Raw genomic sequence first — 24324 nt, 5'->3', positions numbered from 1 at the left:
TTCATGACAATTACTGGATAACTATGGGGAATTAATCTTCACTTTCACATGCGAGTTGTGACTAAGATCTTACAAATATCACTATTTCCTGCCCCCAGTGTCACACATCAGCACCAAAGGACTTTTTAATTGATAGTTGGAAGAATGAAGTTACTGTTAGGTTGTGGCTGGGAAGTTTGATAGGGACTGAATATGGCATCAGTTACAGTCACTGCCTCACTCTTGGCAATTTCAGATTAGACCATGTCCTAGCAAGCATCACAAAGAGGTAATGGCATAGCAGTTGGTCTTCCTCTTCCGGATATCCTATCCCTAAGTCTTGACTGAAGATCCTGCTATCCTCTTCTTAGTGCAGAGATGAGTTGTAGAGGATTACAGAATCTCAAAACAAGAATCATGACAGGTACTACTGAATACCTAGAGAAACTTTCATTCCATTCAGTGAAATTCAAAACACCTATTTTTTATAATTTTGTAATATTTTGCATCAAATGGTACATTACAAGAGTAACTTCCTCTGAAGGTAAAACAAATTTTCATACATTATTTGCATAAAACTTTATTATCAACAATACATATTAGACAAAGTATAATCACAGCCTTCATAATTATACATACATATACATATACCAAGGACTTTTTCCTCCTGGATGACAAGTCATACCCACAGCTTGCCCACTGCCCTGGTTCGGATGCAATGCAGCGAGACAGCACATCCAAAGCAAAGCTGTTTCACTTAATCAGTGACCCCCCCCCCCACCTCTCCATTCCCTTCATGCAGAAAAAGAGAGGATGGGGAGAAATCCTTTCTGGCTGTGCCAAAATATCATTCACACATAACTCCCTAACCCCCCCCCCCACCATCATTATCAAAAAATGAATATATATATATATATATATATATATATATTGACATGAAAGTTAAACTTACCTACCAATAAAATAAACTCCTCTTTTAACCCTTTGAGTGTGAAAAGGGTTTCTTTGTGAAAAAAAATTATAAGATCTGAATAAATACAAACCTTTTGATCTTTTAATTCCAACAATTAACTGAATTAGATATATCTCTTTCAGAGAAGGAGGACCTTCAGGTTAACAATATTGTCAGGTAGTAACCAGAATGCATAACATAAATGTTGATTTCCACTTATTTTTCTCTCTTTTATCTATTTACATGTCACCTGCAAAGTCAGGTAGCTATGTATGGACAATACCTTCATCCCTTTCTGCTTACACCATGTGATAAAGATTCTGTCCGTGGAGTAGGTTCAGTGAATGAGGAAGAAGTTGGCCAACAAACATTTACCATACATGTGTTGAGCTCTCTACTGGTATGAACAAATATATCACTATCATACTAGACCTTCCTTTGATAATATATAACTATGATCAAGATGGAGAACCAAGGAAGAAAGATGTATTGACTTTTTGTCTCCTCAGGAACCAACAGCAGGAATCTGAATGTGGTGATCCTGCAAGATGGACAGAGAACCTGCCCATTTTAAAACCCATTAATCCCTTCACCTCCATCAGGGAAGACATTCCTCTTACATTCCATAACAGATATTCCTCTTACATCTAATACCCCTCTCACCCCATCTATCCTATTTGTTCTTATATTCCCCTCAAGTTCTTTTCATCCTTCTCTACCTTTAATTCTTTTTGATAGTCTTTCTTCACTCATTCTTTCCATATAAATAAACCTTCCCAGTACTCTTTGATCAACCCTATCTGCCAGCCCTTCTTCCTCCCAAGCTGTCCACATTTCTCACCTTATCTATCCACATAACCCACACCATACTTCTTAACCATTTTATTTCAAATACGTTTAAACTCTTCCTTTCTACCTCCTTTAAATTCCAAGTCCCTACCCAATACAATGTCACTGCCACAACCACTCCCGATACTCAGTTCTCATGACACTTTTCATTTCCCCTTGACATTGACTTGCTTCACTTAATCTATAATTCACCTTGATCCCTACTTCTCCATTCCCCACTATATGTAACCCTAAAAACTTAAACCTCTCCACTTCCTCCAGCCTTTTTCCTTTTAAACTCATCTCTTACCCACTGACTCCCTCACCCCTTGCACATCTCATCACCTTACTTTTCACATTTACTTTCAGCTTCCTCCTCTCACATACCCTCCCAAACCCTACCACTAAATGTATATCCTCTGATTGATATATCAATGTGTCAACTGCAAAAAAAAATTGGTTAACATCCAATTTCTCTCCACTTGTACCAGCTCCAAACACTATTTTTATGGAAGGTGTTTGGGGTTATCTTTACAGTAATAGTAAGCCTACCACAGCACAGTCTACCACTACCACCAGCAAAGCTGAACCAAGGGCATGGTTCATTAAACTCCACACTGTGAGGGGCACCATCCTAGCCTTCCAATAGGGGGGAGTTTGTGACTTTAAACCATATCATCATCACCACCACAGCACTGAAACCACCACTTGCCAGCAGTTCAACAATACTCAAAGCCTAACCTTGAGCATATTAGGTGTAGGATGATTTTCCAAGACACTTTTTGAAGAAAAAAAATTGTGCCTATTATATCAGTACCAGCATATAAAAACTAGCAAAATGCTCAAAGAATTCCTTGCAGACAAGTCATTCTGCCTGAGGTTGGGGTCAATTGGAATAGTGCTCATAAGCTCCCTGAGTGTTGCAAAAGATATATTAGAAGGAAAAAGATGTGTCAAAGACTAACAACCTCATCTTCCAAAAAGTATTTCACTAAGAAAAAGCCACACAATGAGTTAAAACATAATACTACTCCCACTATCACTATGGACATCCTATTAAAAAAAAAGGCATTTTTATACATACATATACAAAAGGCTTTTTCCCCCTTACAAGGGAGGTCATCAAAAAACAAAGGCATAAAATACACTCCCACCCATTCCATCCCCACAAACTCCACTCCCATTCACCCTCCTCCCTCCCTCTTATCTTGGCTCCTCCTGGATGACAGTTCATCCCTGCATCTCCCCCATTGCCCTGGGTCAGAAGCAGTGTCACAAGACACAGCACATCCACAGTAAGGCTGCTTCATTAAATCAATGAGCCCTGTCCGTCCCCTCATGCAGAAATGGAGAAGACTGAGAGAAATCCCTTTGGGCTGTGTCAATTTATTTTTCACACATACTCCCTCATCCCCCAATCCACTCCCCCTCATACATCACAGCATCATTCATACACAACCATTCTCCACTCACCCCTATCTTCTGTCCTCTCCCATCCTTCCTCAACAGACATTCCCCTCTTTCCCAATACCCCTTTTATCCCATCCATCCTTCTCATCCTTGGTCACCCCCTCATGTTCACTCCTTCCACACCTCTTTTATCAATCTTTCTTCACTCATTCTTCCCATGTGTCTAAACCATCCCAATACTCTTTTATCAACCTTATCTCTCAACTCCCTTTCCACCCCTATTCTCCTCACCTCGTTTCTCACTCTATCCAGCCTAGTAACCCATATCATATTTCTCAGGCACCTCATCTCAAACACATTCAAACTCCTCTTATGTTCCATGTTTCTGCCCCATACAGTGCTGTCAGCACAATCACTCCTTCATACAATCTCCTCTTAGCACCCATTCCCAAATGTCTATTTCTTATTACACTTTTTAATTCTACCTCCACCTCCACTCCTCCCTTTCCCGCCACATTCGCACCCAAGTATCTAAAACTATCCATTTCCTCCAGTCTCTCTCCCTTAATACTCACTTCCAGTCTGCTGCCACTTTCTCCCCTTGTACATCTCATCACCTTACTTTTACCCACATTTATCTTCAATTTCCTTTTTCTGCACACCTTCCCAAACTCTGACACTAACTTCCTCAATCCCTCCTCTGATCCTGCCACAAGCACAGTGTAATCAGCAAACAACAGCTGGCTTATCTCCCACTTTTCTCCATTTTCTTTAACCATCTCCAATCACCATCCCATTACCCTTGCATTTACCTCTCACATCACCCCATCCATGTATAAATTGAACAGCCAAGGTGACATAACACATCCCTCACAAAGTCCCACCTTTACCTCAAACCACTCTCTCTATTTCTGATTCTAACACAAGCTCTACTACTCTCGTAAAAACACTTGACTGCTCTTAAAAGCTTTCCTCCTATACATATATCTGCAATACCTCCCACACTGCCTTCCATTCAACCCTGTCATATGCCTTTTCCAAATCCATAAAGGCCCAAAAAACATCCTTCTTCTAAAACTTTCTCACGTATCTGTCTTACCACAAAAATCTGATCCATGCAGCCCCTACCTGTCCTAAACCCACATTGTTCCTCAAAAATTACTCCCTCTGTTCCTCTCAATCAAGACCCTCCCATAAGCCTTCCCAACTACGCCTAAACTAATCTCTGAAACTATTACTAACACTTGTACCCTTTTACCTTGTAAAGTGGAACTATACAGGCACTCCTCCAGCACTCTACCCTCACTTAAACTGACAATAAATAACCTCACCAGCCAGTCCATCATTGTACCTACTTATTTTTAGACACTCTGCATGACACCCACCCAACCCAGGTGATCTACCTACTCTCATCATCTTAACAACTCCCTTCACCTCATCTTTCCCTATTTCTCCTCCACTTTCTTTACTCATCACTCATTTTCTTAGCATTTCCCACTGCAACTACCTTTCCCTCCCTATCCTCCTTCATATTTAGGAACACACTAAAATACTCTGTCCATCTTCCTCTTACTGCCTTCTCTTCCGTTAACATCTCTCCATTTGCACCCTTTGCCTTTTCTGCTCTACTTGATTAACTTCCTTTTTGTCTCTTAAATTCTTTCCCAAACTTCTTTTTATTACTTTCAAAAAAATTTCATACTCTTACCCCATTTCACATCTGCTCTCCTCTTTGCCTCCTTATACTTTACTTCTCTTTTCTTTGTACCTTTCACATGATCCTCTCCTATTTTGTAACCAATCGGTGAAAGATTGATTCTTCTCTTCTACAACCTTCTTTGCTTCCTCATCCCACCACTCACTACTCTTCCTTCCATTTCCTCCTGTCCTTGTTCCACACACCATCTTTGCACACCTTGTGACTCCCTCCTTGAACCATCCCTCATTCCTCCTCCACTTCTAATTTTACTCTATCCTTCACTTCCACTCCTCTCTCAGCCTTTAGTCCTTCTCCTTTTCTTTCTCCTCCCTACCTTGTCCTTTTCCTCTTTCTCAACTTACCTTCCACCAAAAAAATGATCTGATATTCCCCCACTCACTCCCCTTAGAACATGTACATCCTTAATTCTTCCTACCTGGTTACCACTATATAGTCCATTAATGCTCTACCTATCACCCTTCCATCCACCACCCTCTCCCATGTACTTATGCTTGACTCTCTTCCTAAATACTGTATTTGCTATGATTGACTCTCTAGACATATCTCCATCAACTCTCCGCTACAACTTTTCCTGGAAGTCCACACTTTCCAACCACTCCGTCTATTGGTTCATTTCCTACCCTAGCATTAAGGTCTCCAAATATTACATTGACATTTCTTTTTTATAAACACACACACACACATTATATATATATATATATATATATATATATATATATATATATATATATATATATATATATATATATATATATATATATATACATACACACACACACACACACACATATTGGAACAAAGTTACAAAAGTAAACTTAGAGACCTAGGAGTAATTATCTCAAACAACATGACACCAGACAAACATGTAAACAAAATAGTTGGAGAAACCTACAATTTAATAAGATCAATGAAAGTGGCCTTTGACTACATGGATGAGGAAATGGTAAAGAGAATACTAGTTACACTGATAAGACCAAAATTAGAATATGCAGCATCACTATGGACACCCAGTACAATAAAAAACACATAGAAACTTGAAAGAATTCAAAGAGCATTGACGAAGATGGCACCAACACTTAGCAAGTTGACATACGAACAAAGATTGGACAAATTAAACTTACTAACTCTGGAGCAAAGAAGAGAAAGAGGTGATTTGTTAACCACCTACAGAATTATGAAAGGGATGAAAATCCTTGATAGGGATGATCTACTTAAATGGGACAGAAGAAACACAAGAGGACACAAGAAGAAACTTAAGGACAGTTACAGAGGAGATGTGAAAAAGAACAGTTTTCCACACAGAGTAATAGATACATGGAATAAATTGAAAGAGAAAACAGCGAGTGCTAAAACTATACATGATTTTAAGAAAGAACTGGATGCGGAAAGATACAACTACGGGTCACTACAAGCATAGATCTTCTCCCGCAAAATACAACTAGGTAAATACACATACCAAGGGCTTTTTTCCCCTTACATGGGAGGTAGCCAAAGTCAGACATAAATCCACTACCAACCATTTCATCCCCATATACTCCGCTCCCATTCACCACCCCTCCCTCTTTTCTTGGCTCCTCCTGGATGATGGGTCATCCCTGCATCTTGCACATTGCCCTGGGTCAGAAGCAATGTACCAAGACACAGCACATCCGCAACGAGGCAGCTTCATTTAATTGGCAACCCTCCCACCCTCTCCATCCTCTCATGCAGAAAAAGAGGACAGGGAGAAATCCTTTTGGGTTGAATCAGAATATCATTCACACACTCCCTACCCCCCATCCCATGCAACACAGCATCATCCATACACAACCATTCTCCACTCACCCATATCTTCTGTTTTCTTCCTTCCTTAACAGACATCCCCCTCTTTCCCAACACCCCTTTTACCCCATCCATCTCATCTTTGGTTGTCCCCTCATGTTCACTTCATCCACCTCTGCTTTCCACACTTCTTTTACTAATCTTTCTTCACTCATTCTTTTCATGTGTCTAAACCATCCCAATACTCTTTCACCAATCCTATCTCTCAACTCCTTGTTAACCCCCACTCTCCTCTTCACTTCCTTGTTTCTCACTCTATCTAGCATAGTAACCCCTACCATACTTCTCAGGCATTTCATCTCAAACACATTTAAACTCTTCTCTTGTGTTCTATGTTTTTGCTCCATACAGTGCTGTCGGCACAATCACTCCTTCATACCTCCTCTTAGCATCCATTCCCAAATGCCTATTTCTCATTACACTTTTTAATCCCCTCAGGCATTGTATGAAGGAGTGATTGTGAGTCTGTGTGTGCTACTACCTGCCCTTGTTCACTGCACATAAAGTTTTCAATTCCCTCCTGATTCTCTATTAGTCTCTTCTTCTATTTTCAAGTCTTTCTTTTCTTCTTCCTCATTATCACTTGCATCTTGAAAATCCTGTGGAATATATAATACTTCTGATATTTTATCATAGTCAATTCCATCAAACTTATCTTTGACATTAGTTTTTTTAATTATCTCTAGTTGTCTGTCTGCATCCATAACCCACAAATTTGGGTATAAAGCTTTACGAAATATCATACCATGTAAATGCTTTAATTTTTCATACTTAGTTCTTGTAAAGCCTAAATATTCTAGAGTAATCATCCATAATTTGTACAAGTGCACATTGGCATTCTGATGTTTACTGTCTGGTGTTACAATGCAGAGAATTCCATTGGGTCTGAGCAATTCATAAGCTTTGGCACAACATCGTTGTCTCTGAACCGGTGATGGTAAATATTCAAGAAGCAAGGAAAACACAACAACATCAAAACTGCGAGTGGGAAGGGAATCAATGTTTTGAATTTCAATAGATGAAGTTGTCAAGCAACAGTTACAGTCCTCCGAATGCACTACCAACTTCAGGAAATCAGACTTCTTCACACTCTGCAACAGCAAAATTCTGATATCAATGAATTGAAATAAAATTCAAGTTCAATCCTGTCTGTTATATGTAAACATTCTTGTTGATGTAATTTCTTTTAATTGTTTATATAATACAGCACAGCTACTATATATTTCACCCTTAATAGTTAACATGCTTCCAATAAAGAAATGTTTTTCTGAGGTAACTGAAACTTATCCTCAAGCAATATGGTTCACAATCCTGCCGCCATTCAATTTTGCATTTACTTGGTTATAATATACAGGGCTAGAGCTGTGCTCACAGGAATCCAACTCTATGCCTTAAATTCATTTATACTGTTGACCTGAATTATATTCCTATCTAACTTGTTCCAGAAATTCATGCAGCTATGTGGAAAGCAGCACTTTCAAACATGTTTTAAGCTTAAGCAATCTTTTTCTTGATATTTTTACTATGAGCTCTTGTTGATTTTTCATTCCGTACCAGCATGTTCTTTGCTAATTTTCCCTTTCCTTTTTATTATATATCATTATCATATCAAATCTGTTTTTCCAATGTGGTAAGTCCCTTTTGTCTCTCCTCATATGTCATCGTTCAGGTTTGGGATCATCTTAGCTGCCACCTTCTGTATTCTATTTATCTTATATTTATCTAAAATCAGGAATCCCATTCACAAGAATAGTCACAGTTTTCTCAACTTGTTTCCTGTCATAAATCAATGGAGATATGCTTATGCTCATGAGCATAAGTTATATGGGGAATTTTACATTAAAAGCTCAGTCTAAAGACCAAATGTCAGCCTCTCAAAGCTGCACATCACGGACGTAAGGGGGTTGACGAACCTTGAAAATGAGCAGTTTTGCAGGATCACCAGGTGCTGGCACCCATCACTGCCCCTCCCCCACCCAACATACACACCTATTTATTTCTTCTTTGGATGATTGTGGAATGTCTATCAAATTGGGAAGAGTAAGAACAAATCATTCCTTTATCCATTCACAATTTTAATTCATTCACTCATCTGTTGTTCTTACATACATATGCCAAAGGCTTTTTCCCCCTTACAAGAGGTAGCCAAAAAGAAAGGCATAAAAACCATTCCCAACCATTCCATCCCTAATACACTCCACTCCCCTCCACCCTCCCTCTTATCTTGGCACCATGCAGGAGGTGCCAAGATAAGAGGGAGGGTGGAGGGGAGTGGAGTGTATGAGGGATGGAATGGGTGGGAATAGTTTTTAGGCCTTTTTCTTTTTGGCTACCTCCCTTGTAAGGGGGAAAAAGCCTTTGGTATATGTATGTAAGAACAAATGACGAGTGAATGAATTAAAATTGTGAATGGATAAAGGAATGACACAGCCCAAGAAAATGTTCACCTTTGATTCATAATTCATTTTGAACAGATAAGAAGGGTTGCTTAATGAGGAAGTCATTGGGATAAATACTTTCTCAAATAACTTTTCAATTGTATTTCCTCCACCTTTTATCATGAGGAGAGCTGACAATCTGTGAAAGTTCCCCTCCTCCTACTACTACTATGAGCTGGTGATAGAGAAACTGTTTCACATTTATACAGCACAGATGACAGTCTAAGATTTCTTCACATAGAGATCAGTGGGAGGGCCTGAGGACTAATGCCAGCCACTGTGGGGCTGCTGGTTTACAGTCAGTAAAATTAATGGTAACAATCATTACCACCACTCCTCAAACAGAAAATCCAGTACCCAACACTAATGATTACCTAAAGCCCCAGTCACTCCAAACTTACAACCTGTTTCCAACCACCTTCAACCAAAAATCAAGCAATTGGCAACACAAAACCTATGCAAGGAATTGAAATGGAAAAAGTTAATGTGGTTGATAAAATTAAAATCTATGTAATGGGGACTATTCAGTGTGTGTTGTAATATATCTATCTGTCGACCTATCTATTCATCTATCTTATTACTGACTACCAGCAACTTCCAAAGACTACTTGCAACTGGTCGGCAACCACCTGGTCGCCAATGGTCAGAAACAAGTTGTAAGCTTGGGGTGACTGGGCCCTAGAATGCCATAGTTAGGGTTCTATTGTACCAGGATTACGGAAATTATACACTTCTCACCTTAATGGCTGGGCATATATCAATAGCCATTACATCAAACTCTTCAAATTCTGCAAATGGATTGTAACAGCTCCCTACATCAAGTATCTTCAATTTCTGGCCCTCAATATATCTGCAAGAAAAAAGTCCTTCTATAAACTACATAATTCTAAGGAGTTACAATAAAAGAGATGACAAAAGGGTAATGGATGGGTGAAGGGTGAGTGCATGCCCTTGCAATGGGGAAAGGACCTTTTGAAATACATTTATCTATTAATATTACTTTTTTTTCAAAACCAGTATTATCTGTTCTGCAATGAGGGTAGACAGTGATTGCCTTTGTTGATTCAAGAGTGAGGAAAGGGTGCATCTTCACCCCAAACACTTTTCAACACTTGCATGGACTGGGTATGGGACTAAGCAACCAAAGGGAAGATACCATCACCAAAATGCAATGTAACAATAACAAATAAAACAAGTTTCAAACCCACAAAATAAGAGAGAGGGGGGGGGAGAGAGAGAGAGAGGGAGAGAGAGAGAGAGAGAGAGAGAGAGAGAGAGAGAGAGAGAGAGAGAGGAAGAGGGATTGGGAGAAGGAGAGGGAGCGGAAAAGAGATAGGATGAGGGAAAGAGGGAGAGAGGGAGAGGGAGAGAGAGAGAGGATGAGGGAGAGAGAGAGGAAGAGAGAGAGAGAGAGGAAGAGAGAGAGAGAGAGAAAGAGAGAGAGAGAGGAAGAGAGAGAGAGAGAGAGGAAGAGAGAGAGAGAGAGAGGAAGAGAGAGAGAGAGAGAGAGAGAGAGAGAGAGAGAGAGAGAGAGAGAGAGAGAGAGAGAGAGAGAGAGAGAGAGAGAGAGAGAGAGAGAGAGAGAGAGAGAGAGAGAGAGAGAGGAAGAGAGAGAGAGAGGAAGAGAGAGAGAGATAGGAAGAGAGAGAGAGAGAGAGAGAGAGAGAGAGAGAGAGAGAGAGAGAGAGAGAGAGAGATAGATAGATAGAGAGAGAGAAAATAGACACATGTAACCAACAAGGATGCAGAAGGGACAATAAAGAAATATAAAAACTCCTGTGCTGAAGGCCAAGACAAGATCTCAAACATCCACCTAAAACACCTTGCCCAAACAGCTATAAAAGCCTTAACTGATATTTTCAATTACTCCTGGTTGCTCAATAAAATTCCAGCTATCTGGATAAGAGCTCACATGATACCTACATAAAAAAACACCTGAAAATCCTCCATCATGTAGATCAACCTCACTACTATCCACCATAAACAAGTTGATGGTAAAATTAGTAGCAGGCATAAACACACCAAAACTACCCACCTCCATAACCAATATGGACTCAGAGGACCATTCTACCAGCAGATAACAACTATCTCCCAACAGGTGCTGGAGGGATTCAATAGGAAAGACCACTTGGTACCTATTTACACAAACAAGGCATTTGATGAAGTTCCCAGACACATACTATCAAAAACAGATCATAGAGACAGATATTCATAATCACATGAAATGACTACATTCTTAGCAAGGAAGCAGTGCAGAGTAACCCAAAACAATCCAATTTCTGGAAAAAAGACTATACAATGGAGCTCCCCCAGGGTGCAATACATTATAAACATAGACTAGGCCTAGACACAGAATCAAAACACCATAGATGCAACCACCACACTGAAGACCTCATCCTACAATGTCCTACACTAACAATCCCTAGATGACAACAAGGTATTTCTTCCCCGAGTGATCTATGTGCCTACCCAGTGGCAGTAGCCACTTACCTGGGAGCAGATCTCCTACAAGAGAGACCTGGAGCAACAGACTGATTGAATGATATATTTTGATCTGGTTTAACATCACAAGCTCCCCCTCTCATAGGAGGCTAGGATAATGCACTCTTAACAGATTATTTCTTGAAGCAGGGCGTTTAATGTACTATGCCCTTACTACAAGCACACTTGCAAAGCAGGGTTCAAACTGCCTCCATTCCCAACCTTTGCTACACATGGCAACATTAACCCATTCAGCCAGTGCCATACAAATATACCTGTTTTGATTCACCAGTGTGTGTCAAGTAATCAAGGTTGTTTATGTATTGCTAGCTTTCAAGTTCATCAGTTTTTTCTTGATGCTGCTTAGACAAGGCATACTTAGTCTCTTTAAAAGGCTATTGCATTCTTCTATTGCTATGCTTGGGAAGCTATACTTTTTTCACTTTATTCTCATCTTTTGGGGTTGTTTTTGCATTTTTATAAGTACCTATGCAAGTACCCATGTATACAAAACCAAGATGGTACAATTCTCACATGGTTTAAGCAGGAAAGGAATGGATGTGATGGGAATGAAATGGAGGATGTCCTACCATGCCTTGTCACTTTGTTTTGTGACTAAAAAGTTCAGAGAAAACTCCAAAGCAGAATAAAGGGCATAAATTACAAACTGCCAATCTTAATAAAGTATTTCTACTGCACATTCATGAAACATTACTTTCTTTACCTGCTGCCAACTGAATCTGAATCCTGCTCATCCTCTTCAGTCTCTTCAAAATGTTTTCGTTTTCTTTTTTCTTTGGCCTGATTACGATGCATAACACCAGCGCAGAAGTAATCCATGACACTCTGATACACCCACTCCACCCTGGAAATATTGGATGGGTTCTTGGACCAATGATTAGTTGCCAACTCTTTCATGGCGTCTGCATACTGCTGCAAGTCTTCTTGGATTTGAAGGTGCTCATCCCATATTTTGTCTTCATTTTCACCTGCAGGAGAGACGAGTTTAAGATACAATGATTTTCTGTGATCCTGTTAAACAATAGATCAACCCCTGTCTTAATATTTTCCTATAATAAAATGATACTATTTATCCTTGACTTCCATTAATCTAAGAAACAACCATTGGACAAATCAATAGGTCAACCTTTCCCATTGGACAAAAACTCTAAACTCTTTGGCCTAACAGTAAACACACATGACAATGGAATGTACCACAAGCTGCATTGACATGTTTGCAAACAACACAAAGAAGCACGAGAGAAGATTACTGTACATTGTTGTAAAAACATTTAGATATACCAGTGTCTTACTGCATCATCTCTGACCTGAGCAGAAAGGTAGGGGACAGTTTCATGACAGGCTAAGATGGGAGAGACTGACCAAGTTTTTGGATGATCATAAGATGGGTGTAGGGTAGATGTATGCTTTGACTAAGCCATCTCCTTTATAAGGAGAAAAAGGCTTTGTGGTATATTTATGTATGAATATACCTGGAACCAAGAGTGAATAAACTTCAATGCCAGAAAATGCAAAGGCAATATACACATCAATGGGAGATCAGGGAGGGGGGCCCAGCCAAATAACATCCACCCCATGCTAGCTCAGGTTATATTAGGATAGCTTAGGTTAAGTTAGGTTTCGTTCAGTTAAGTTTGGTTAAGTTAGGTTACATTAGAACTAATTAGGCTTGGTTTAAGTATGAAAACATATTTTTCCAACTATTTTGTTGTCAATTTCAATAATTCTGTCATATGTTTCTATTGATAATCACTCATTATTTTTCCTCCACTCAAAACCCCCATTTCCCACTGTGGTCCCTCAGACTGCTGGAATAGATGAGTGGGGTGTTAGATACAAAACCAGCAGTTTCCAATAGAAATAAACATCAGATTCAATTAAGAAAAAATGTAGGAAAAATGTTTTCAAAATAAAACTCGCATGTCCAAACACTTCCACATGTAGGAGGGGTGAAAGAATGCTGCTCCAATGTGACAAATTCTTTGGCATAACAGCTAAATGTGACATCAGTTCTCATCTTTATTTACTGAAAATATTTACGGTAAATTTTTAGAAATGCACTCCTACACAATACAGCAACAAAAATCAATCATTAATTTGGTAAATTATAATATATCAGCATAATATACATTTTTCTTGGCAAAAATGAATAACAAAATAGTTGCTAAAACCAATTTACTAATGAACTAAGTCACAGCAGGTGAACTATATGCCATGTTTGTTTTGATAGATACCAAGGTCAAAGCAAAGAAAGGACAATAAATTCATCTATTCTAACCTAACCTACATAACCTAAGTTGTATTTTGTAATGCAGTACCTACAATTCTAAAGATCATCCAGGTTGTCATCATCATCACAGATGCTAACAGCCTGATTAAGTACTCAATCAAACTGCGGGGAATAGAGTTGTTGCATACTTACTTACTTAGCTTAAAAGAAGCCCTATTCTCTTTGTAACAGTGTTTATTAATGTTACCTGGAGTTGGAGAACACACAGTGCACAACGTGAAAGCCATCATCTAACTGACATTGACTAGACTAGACAGACAACACTGCATCTCAATACTATGCTCGCAACTTCATTCGGTAGCACATTTGCTTTAAGGTTATTTTTCTATACTTCTGCCAAGAAAAATGTATCTTATGTTGATGTATTACAATTTACTAAATATTTAATTTTCTAATGCTATATCGCATAGGATAGGTGTACACTTCTAAATAATACCATATTTACCATCTACTTCATCAACTTCAGCCATACATCTAGTGTTCAATGTACGCATACACATTTCAGGGGCGATACAAGAACAAGGAGAGTACGTAATAATTATAATAATGGAATTATTATATATAATAAATGTGATCAGTATTCTTTACAGCGTGGAGATTATTCTTCACCAATAAAAATGTTGCGTGACACTAAACCGTAGGGATGTCATCAAAGCCTCTAAAGTATTGACTATAAAAATCATGCTGTTAATACCTCATACACTACACTACAGCAACAGGATATTTTTCAAGGGCATAATATTCTAAAAGCTACCATGGAAAACTATAGCTTTTAGAACATTTCTAATATTGTACCTTGCTTATATCTTCTCCTTAATTTCTTATGAGTTCTTTTAACAATGTTGGCCAAACTTTGACAACTTGTCGCTTCTTGTTCTGTCATTCCGATAACTAACTTCGAAATTCTCACATTAGCAGTAAGTTTTAGACAGAAACCAAAACAAACTACCTTTAATAAGTAGATAATGAAAAAATATTTGTGGTAGAAAAATAGAGAAAAATGTGTATGATATTTTAGAAATAATTTCATTTTCTTATAATGTTTATAAATTCACATAAGGTTATGATAACCCAATACTTCTAAAAACAGGGCATACATATTTTCCGTATGTATCAAACAATTATCACACTGCGAAGACACAAACAATGGCCAAGGGGAGCATGTGAGTGGAGAGGTATTACAGGAAGGCAAAGCGAAATACTGTATTTTCGCCAAATTATCAAAAAAGAAGGTTAGTTTTATCTACTAATAGCCCATAGCTGTTCATATATGCAATATATCCACACTAGGGAGTATACATTACTTGTTGTACAACGTGTTAATAAAGGTGCAGTCATTCAAACTTCCCTCTCTTGTGCCCAATCTTTCAATGCTTTTGACAAAGTGACAAATGTTCATATATAGAAGATGTGCTCAAAACTCATGTGAATAACACAATTATGTCGTTGCAACCAGAATCTCACAGAGGTAACAATGCTAGAAATGCATAATGTATAAGCAAGTAGTATTGCAGTAGAAACTCCAGGTAAAGATTCTTCAAAGGAAAAACAAATATTTGTCTAAACTAACTTCAGACACAAGTAAATAGAGTTGTATAAATGAATGTGATTGTTTTAATAGCAGAAGAAGAGCTGTGTATAACAAGAATGTGTTTAACTAGCAGGATTTTATTTATTTATTTTTATTTTTTTGTGAAATCCACATCAATCATCATGCCCATGACATTCTTATCATCTAAGTTACAAAATTGGATTTAAGATGAGAGTATTGCTGTCACAATGTAAACTCATTAGGTTCAGCCACTAGGGCAAGATATAGCAGAGAAACCATTAAAACAATACACCATACTGGAGCAGCCTTGTTCTTTCCCTCCCACATGTGGCAGAGAAATATATTCCTTAAGTAAACCTGAGACACTAACCTAACCTAACCATATAACCTAAGAATCTGATATCAAGTTTTTGAAGCATAAGATACAGCTATTAAATGAAATAGAAAATAGCATTGATGTTTGGCCTTACTGCCAGAAACATTAGCAGATATATTACTTGTTTCCGTCTAGAAGTGCTGCTTCACAGCCACAGTGGTCCACTGTTGCTGCTCAACCTGGTTACTCTTTCTTGCAGAGCCAGTTGGTCTGGTATTGTGTTAGAGGTTTTACATTGAGCTCTATACCTTGGCACGGGGCTCATCGGGTACTATTGTCAGGAACCTGTCTAGTGCAACTTTGAACCTTTCTGCTATGTAGCCAGACATTCCTCTAATCACCTTTGGGAGTGAGTTAAAGATTTTTCTACCTTCATAAGGGAGGCTGGCTGCCAACATGGTTCTGATCTTCTCGGGGGTTGTAGATGGCATGCATTGGCACCCCTTTCTCCCTGTCACATAGGGCTGTAGGTTTTGGGCTATCAGGTCAGGCTCCTGTCTCTCTAAGGCTTTCCAGATGTAGATGACCTGATACCTGTCTCTTTTGGTGGGAGTACAGGTCCAGTTTTTGCAATATGTCCCAGTAACTGAGGTCCTTCATGCCCTATATATTCCTGGTGAAAGTCCTCTGTACTGCCTCTAGCTGTTATATGTCTCCTCTTCTGTGGAGTGACCATAACTGGCTGCAGTTATCTAGCAGAAGATATACCAGGGCTTTCCATAGAATCAGCAGTTCCTCTGGGTCCCTGCTAGTGAAGGTTCTTGGAACCCAGCCAACCATCATCCTGGCTTTCTTGACTGTCTCATATATAGGGCGCTGGAATGAGCAGTCCTCACTGAGGTACACCCCCAGGCATTTGATGTGGATTGTAGCTGCTGTTTTCATAGATACAGAAGCAGTTCAAATCTACTTTGTAGTATATTGTGGCAAAGTTATAATTGACTTGAACTTTGAAGGAAGTCGTGTTTTCCAGTATACGATGTGCTGATAATATTTCTTTTTTGTGGATTTTGTCATCCAAAGGTCATTTGAAGTTGGAGGAAGTTGTAGTGATTCTCTTATAATTTATCAAAAGTTGTTCAGAGACACTCATGTTGAATATAATTGTCACCTAAAAAGTTGAAAATGTTTGTGTAGCTAAATTTATAAAAGGGCTAACACTGGTAGGTTAGTTTTTAGATCAGATTAGATCACCATATGTGATACAAGACCCTTACAGCAGCATCTAAAACCAGTGTGATTCAATCTATTCCTTGGTCCTAATTCTCATAATTGCAAGACATTTATCTAGTACCCTTTTTCTTTTCTATCCTGATTATTATGTCTATAGTAAGGAAAACAACTGTCTTATTGCATTGCTTCTGACCCAGGGCTGTGAGTGGGATAACAGGATGACCTGTCATCCATGAGGAGCTAAGATGAGAAGGAAGAAAGGGTGGTTGATAGGAGTGGGTGCATACCTTTTGACTTGGCTACCTCTCTTGTAAGGGGGGGAAAACTCTTGTTATATAGAAATGTTTATAGTGCTTGTGAGTTATATAGTTGCACATAAGGGGCAGATATCCTTTTGTTAATTAATTTTATTGGATTATACTGTAGTATATAAATACTCCAAGAAGTTCCTTCCCTTAATAAAGGGGGTGAATGAATCGAAGCACCAACCATCCCCATTCATCCCACCTCACACTCATCTCACCCATCCCACATTCATCCCACCCCACCCCACACTCACCCCATCCCACACTCACCCCACCCCACACTCACCCCATCCCACACTCACCCCACCCCACACTCACCCCACCCCACACTCATCCCTCCCCACTCTCATCTCACCCACACTCATCCCACCCCACATTCTCACCCCACCCCACATTCATTCCACCTCACACTCATCTTACCCCACCCCGCATTTATCTCACCCCACACTCATCTCACCCCACCCCACACTCACCCCACCCCACACTCATCCCTCCCCACTCTCATCTCACCCACACTCATCCCACCCCACACTCTCACCCCACCCCACATTCATCCCACCTCACACCTACCCCACCCCACACTCATCTCACCACACCCCGCATTTATCCCACCCCACACTCACCCCACCCCACATTCATCTCACCCCACACTCACCCCACCCCACATTCATCCCCCCACATTCATCCCACCCCACATTCATCTCACCCCACATTCATCTCACCCCACACTCACCCCACCCCACACTCATCCCACCTCACACTTATCCCACCCCATACTCATCCCACCCCACACTCATCCCATCCCACACTCATCCAAAAACCCATTAATTGGCCCTCCCATGTTAAAACCATATGGATGAGAGGTCATCCCTGTCATCCACCACACTGCTCAGGCAGAAGCAAGGCAGTAAAATGCAGCTCTTTTACATCTTTTACGAATTTAATAGACTTAGTAACCATGTAGTAAGCGCTGAAACTTATCAGTTGTTTTAAGAAACGATTAGACAACTTTATGGATGGGGATAACAGGTGGTGATGGATACAGAGCTGCCTAGTGTAGGCCTTATGGTCTCTTGCAGTCTCCTTCATTCTTATGTTATGTTCTTATCAGGGCCCAACAGCCAAATTTGCCCCCTCCTCTCCCCCCCCCCCCAACTTCATTGTATGGCAACCCTTTTTCCCTCCTCATTTGCTCAAAAAAATTGAAGAGCAGATAAGGAAAACATCATTTAGGCATTTTAATTTTCTCATTCATTTACAACCATATGCATCACACTCACCAATAGAAACCAATACACAAAGAGTTGGAATTACATACTCCAGCATAAAAGCATACTCTAAACATGCCACAGATAAACAACAGTATCTCAAACACATGATGCTGCCTCAGTTCTTACATAAGCACAACATATGTACAGCACTGATACAGGAAACAAAAGTAACACCTCAATCCACACTATCCATATTGTCTGAATACATTACAGTCAGGGATGACAACACCCAACACAAGGGTGGATTCATAATGCTAATACACAATAGCATACCTTTCTTCAGAAAAACAAAAGAAACTAAATAATCACCAACAGGCACCTATTAGTAATCACAATCTAAGCACAGATAAGGAAAACAACTTGCATCACAAACATCTACATACCACTATCTACATAAGCCCCATGAGGCTACAGCCCTCAACTCCAATCTCTTAACTCATTAATGAACCACAAACTGACAGTGAATTAGTTTTTGTGTGATGTAGGTGGTAGGGAGTGTAAGTGGGAGGTTATCAGGAGTGAAGAGAGGGCGAGGGAGGGAAGGGGTGGCTATTCTAGTAAGTGAGGAGATAGGTAAACAGGTAGTGGAGTGGAAGGAGGTTTCCTCAAGGATAATGTGGATGAAGGTGAAACTGGGAAAGGAGATGTGGGTCTTTGTAAGTGCATATGGGCCTGGCAGTGAGAAGAGCGTGGAAGAAAGGGAGGCCTTTTGGATAGATTTAAAAATGAGTGCATAGAGGGTTTAGGAAGAAATGTCAATGTAATAGTACTGGGAGACCTTAATACTAGGGTGGGAAATGGTCCAATCGATGGAGTGGTTGGGAAGTGTGGAGTTCCAGGAAAGAATCGTAGTGGAGAGTTGATGGTGGAAATGTGTCTAGAAAGAGAGTTGATGATAGCAAATACAGTGTTTCGGAAGAAAGTCAAGCATAAGTACACATGGGAGAGGGTGGTAGATAGAGCACTAATGGATTATGTAGTGGTAAATAGGATTATGATAGGAAGAGTTAAGGATGTACATGTGCTAAGGGGAGAGGGTGGGGGAATATCAGATCATTTTTTGGTGGAAGGTAAGCTGAGAGTGGAGGATAGATGGAGAAAGAGGAAAGGGACAAAAGGTAGGGAGGTTCTTAGAGTGAACTCCTTGAATGAAAAGGAAAAGGAGAAGGAGTACGAAAAGAAGATGAAGGAGGAGTGGGAGGGAGTAAAGGATGGAGCAGAGATGGGTGTGGAGGAGGAATGGGGATAGTTCAAGGAGGGAGTCTTAAAGTGTGCAAGGATGTTGTGTGGAACAAGAAGGACAGGGGGAAATAGTGAATGGTGGGATGAGGAAACAAAGAAGGTTGTAGAAGAGAAGAAGCGAGCATTCACAGATTGGTTACAAAAGAGGACGGGGGAGTCATATGAGACGTACAAAGAAAAGAAAAGAGAAGTAAAGCAAAAGGTAAAGGAGGCAAAGAGGAGAGCAGATGTGAAATGGGGTAAGAGTATGACAGAAAATTTTGAAAGTAATAAAAAGATGTTTTGGAAAGAAATTAAGAGAGGAAGAGGAGGCGAATCAAGTAGGGAAGAAAAGGTAAAAGGTGCAGATGGAGAGATGATAATAGGTGAGAAGGCAGTAAGGGGAAGATGGGTAGAATATTTTAGGGAGTTGCTAAATGTGAAGGAGGATAGGGAGGGAAAGATACTTGCAGTGGGAAATGCGAAGAAAATGAGAGTGATGAGTGAGGAGAATGGAGGAGAAATAAGGAAGGATGAGGTGAAGGCAGTTGTTAAGATGATGAAAGCAGGTAAGGCGCCTGGTCTGGATGGATGCCATGCAGAATGTCTGAAAAAGGGAGGTTCAGTGATGGTGGACTGGTTGGTGAGGTTATTTAATGTTTGCTGGAGAGAGGGTAGAGTACCGGAGGACTGGAGAAGTGCCTGTATAGTTCCTCTTTACAAGGGAAAAGGGGACAAGTGTGAATGTAGTAGTTTCAGAGGGATTAGCCTGTTAAGTGTAGTAGGGAAGGCTTATGGGAGGATCTTGATTGAGAGGATTAGGAGAGGAACAGAAGGAGTAATTGGTGAGGAACAGTGTGGATTTAGGACAGGTAGAGGTTGTGTAGATCAGATCTTTGTGGTAAGACAGATATGTGAGAAAGCTATAGGAAAGGGGAAGGATGTTTTTTTGGGCTTTTATGGATCTGGAAAAGGCGTATGATAGGGTAGACAGAAAGGCACTGTGGGAGGTTATGCAGATTTATGGGATAGGAGGAAAGCTTTTGGGAGCTGTCAAGAGTTTTTATGAGAGTAGTAGAGCTTGTGTCAGGATTAGAAATGGAGAGAGTGAGTGGTTTGAAGTAAAGGTGGGACTTCGTCAAGGATGCGTTATGTCGCCCTGGCTGTTCAACTTATACATGGATGGGGTGGTGCGAGAGGTGAATGCTAGGGTAGTGAGTCAGGGATTGGAGATGGTTAAAGAAAATGGAGAAAAGTGGGAGATAAGCCAGTTGTTGTTTGCTGATGACACTGCGCTTGTGGCAGGGTCAGAGGAGGGATTGAGGAAGCTGGTGGCAGAGTTTGGGAGAGTATGTGATAGAAGAAAGCTAAAGATAAATGTGGGTAAAAGTAAGGTGATGAGATGTACAAGGGGTGAAAGTGGCAGTAGACTGGAAGTGAACATTAAGGGAGAGCGACTGGAGGAAGTGGATAGTTTTAGATACTTGGGTGCAAGTGTAGCAGGAAAAGGTGGAGTGAAGGTGGAGGTAGAATGTAGATTGAGAGAAGCGAGTAAATGCCTTGGTGGATTAAAGAGTGTAATGAGGAATAGACATTTAGGAATGGATGAGAAGAGGAGACTGTATGAAGGAGTGATTGTGCCAACAGCACTGTATGGGGCAGAAACATGGAACATAAGAGAAGGAGTTTGAATGTGTTTGAGATGAGGTGTCTGAGAAGTATGGTGGGGGTTACTAGGCTGGATAGAGTGAGAAATGAGGAGGTGAGGAGGAGAACAGGGGTGGAAAAGGAGCTGGGAGATAGGGTTGATGAAAGAATATTAGGATGGTTTGGACACATGGAAAGAATGAGTGAAGAAAGACTAGTAAAAGAGGTATGGAAGGCAGATGTGGAGGGAGTGAACATGAGGGGACGTCCTAGGATGAGGTGGATGGACGGGGTGAAGGGGGCTTTGGGGAAGAGGGGAATGTCTGTTGAGGAAAGAAGGGAGAGGATGGAAGACAGAGGTGAGTGGAGAATGGTTGTATATGGATGATGTTGTGATTGCATGAGGAGGAAGTGGTAGTATGTGTGAGTAAATTTTGATGCAGCCCGAAGGGATTTCTCCCCGTCCTCTCCTTATATGCAAGGGGGGACGGAGAGGGGGGGGTCGCCGATTAAATGAAGCGGCCTTGCTGTGGATGTGCTGTGTCTTGCGACACTGCTTCTGACCCAGGGCGGTGGGCAAGGTGCAGGGATGACCCGTCATCCAGGAGGTGCTCAGATGAGAGGGAGGGTGGGAGGGGTGTGGAGTGTATTTAGGGATGAAATGGGTGGGAGTGTTTTTATGCCTTTCCCTTTTTGGCTACCTCCCTTGAAAGGGGGAAAAAGCCTTGGTATATAAATAGATAAAAAAAAAGGTGGTAGGTTGTTGTTGTCGTTCCCTAGACTGTCTGTCCGAGCAGTCCCGTCTCCCCAAGGAATGCCACAGCCAAAACTGGGTTTTCCCACAAATCCTTTATAGAGTGTATGTTGTGTTGTTTGTGTGCATGATTGTATATAATGCAGTCTTCCATTATGTGTTGTATGGTATGGGGTGAAGTGTTGTGGTAGGTTGTTGTATATGAGTAATAAGTCCTCTCTCTCTCTCTCTCTATATATATATATATATATATTCTCTCCTCCATAGTTGTCTGGAGTGAGCAGGGTAACTGATGATGTCTGGGATAAAACTTCCATTCTATAATTTCTGAGCCACTGTTTTACTTTGGGTACTCCTTTCTACTATTTTGTAGTTGCTCTGGTCATTTGCAAAATATGATGCATTGGTGTTACATTCTGGATCTGTCATTGGAGGATTGCTTGTGAAGAGGTTAAAGAAGATAAATGGAAGAAATGCAGAATTCTAAGTAGTCTACTAGATACAAACAAGGACATCCAAAGAAGGAAACAACTGGCAGTAACCACTGAAATAAACTTGGGTATCTATAGGCAACAATTTCAGAAACAGCATAAAAATACAGATATTCAAAGTGTGTGTAGGGAACATACACCTTTTTAATTTTGAAATGTGCACCATCAAGAAAACTACCAAAAACAGTGATGCATTTCATTTAAAGCTGCTCAGAAGAGCAGTCAGTGCAAAAAAAAAAAAAAAAAAAAAGCTATATGGAGTGAGGAAAGAACAGAGATGAGGGGAAACCATAAAAACAAGAAGACTGGGGTGGTATGGACATGCACCCAGATTACCAGAAGAAACACCAGCCAAATTTGCAATATGAGAGGCAACCCAAAAAATAAAGAGGGAAAAAGGAAGCCAAAAACATGACTCACAACTATAACTAGACCTCACCAAACTGAATATCACACTAGATGGAACCAGTGGACCAGCAAAGAAAATGAAGAACTGGAGGATGTCAGTTGTGATGGCAAGAGCACTGTGTAAACATGAAGTGCATCAGTGGTTGTAAAGTAAATTGTAACAATCTAGAAAATAGTACATATAAGCCGTATTCTAAACCAAACAAACAACCAGAAAACATGACATCCTACAGACCAGTCGCATTACTATCCATCATACTGGTATCCAAGCTGATTGTAAGACTGATTGTAGGAAAAAAACAACTAATCAGATCATCTCTCAAACCCAGCATAAGTTCAATACCATGTCATAAATACACTTCTTACAAAAATTATTCAACAAGCTCTGAAGAGATGTAACAAGAAAGTATCATCATAAAGTTATAGTGACACTATACATAAATAAGACATTTGATGATTAACCCAGACACATTGAAAAAATCATAGACAGACACCTACAATAATGACAGAAACAACCAAATATCAAGGATCAAAAGACTTTACAATGAGTTCCTCAAAGAGCAATACTCTCACCTGCATTATTTAACCTCACACTAGTGATCTCCCCACACCAGATCCAGAACATAACACCAAAGTGCTCACCTATTCAGATGATGTAACAACAACCCAACAAAGCAACTACAGAATAGCTGCTAAGAACAACCAAACATATTTAGACAGAATGGAAACCTTCCCACAGTATTTAGACAGAATGGAAACCTTCCCACAGTATTTAGACAGAATGGAAACCTTCCCACAGTATTTAGACAGAATGGAAACCTTCCCATAGTAATTATTAGTAACTTTGCTATCCTCAGGCAACTATGAATGAAAGAATCATCCAATGATAAAACAAAAATCTTAGGTTTCACTTGTGATACATGTTCTTCAGTCCCATATATCAAGGACCTGACAGTGAAAATCAACAAGAAAATAAACAAACTAAGATCAGTTACAAGCACAGGATTTGATCAAGATAAGGAAACTAATTGCAGTTTACAAACAGTTCTTGAGAACCACCCTAGTATGCCTCCACAGCATGGTTCCCAACAGTTAAGAAAACATAGACACCCTGCAAACTCCACAAAACAAAATATTAAGAATAATGAAGAGGATGCACCAAGACCACACCAATAGAATATCTGCA

At 40.1% G+C, this 24324-nt stretch overlaps 2 protein-coding genes across 3 annotated transcripts in view; one reads left to right on the top strand and one right to left on the bottom strand.

Moving 5' to 3' along the window:
• Positions 1-5638: 5638 nt before the first annotated feature.
• On the bottom strand, positions 5639-14887 carry Samtor (S-adenosylmethionine sensor upstream of TORC1). Its single transcript, XM_076206992.1, has 4 exons — positions 14736-14887; positions 12354-12618; positions 9887-9998; positions 5639-7801 (listed from the first exon to the last, which is right to left on the bottom strand). Exons 1-4 carry the CDS (start codon positions 14821-14823, stop codon positions 7220-7222), a joined length of 1047 nt encoding a protein of 348 aa, XP_076063107.1. The 5' UTR covers positions 14824-14887; the 3' UTR covers positions 5639-7219.
• Positions 14888-15045: 158 nt separating this feature from the next.
• mahj (LisH and WD40 domain-containing protein mahjong) overlaps positions 15046-24324 on the top strand; it is a 58193-nt gene continuing 48914 nt past the window's right edge. The window contains exon 1 of one of the 2 annotated variants that reach the window (XM_076206984.1): positions 15046-15172. In XM_076206984.1, coding sequence (XP_076063099.1) covers positions 15049-15172 — 124 coding nt within the window. In that variant the 5' untranslated portion in view covers positions 15046-15048. Of the gene's footprint in view, positions 15173-15365; positions 15409-24324 lie in introns of those variants that run through there. The other variant, XM_076206985.1, reaches the window with a different exon arrangement.

This window comes from Oratosquilla oratoria, chromosome 23, assembly GCF_046742065.1.
Source record: "Oratosquilla oratoria isolate Oo_2021 chromosome 23, ASM4674206v1, whole genome shotgun sequence".
In the NCBI taxonomy this organism is placed as follows: Eukaryota; Metazoa; Arthropoda; class Malacostraca; order Stomatopoda; family Squillidae; genus Oratosquilla; species Oratosquilla oratoria.
The sequence above is the reverse complement of the archived record's forward strand: the minus strand, read 5'-3'. Positions and strand labels throughout refer to the sequence as shown.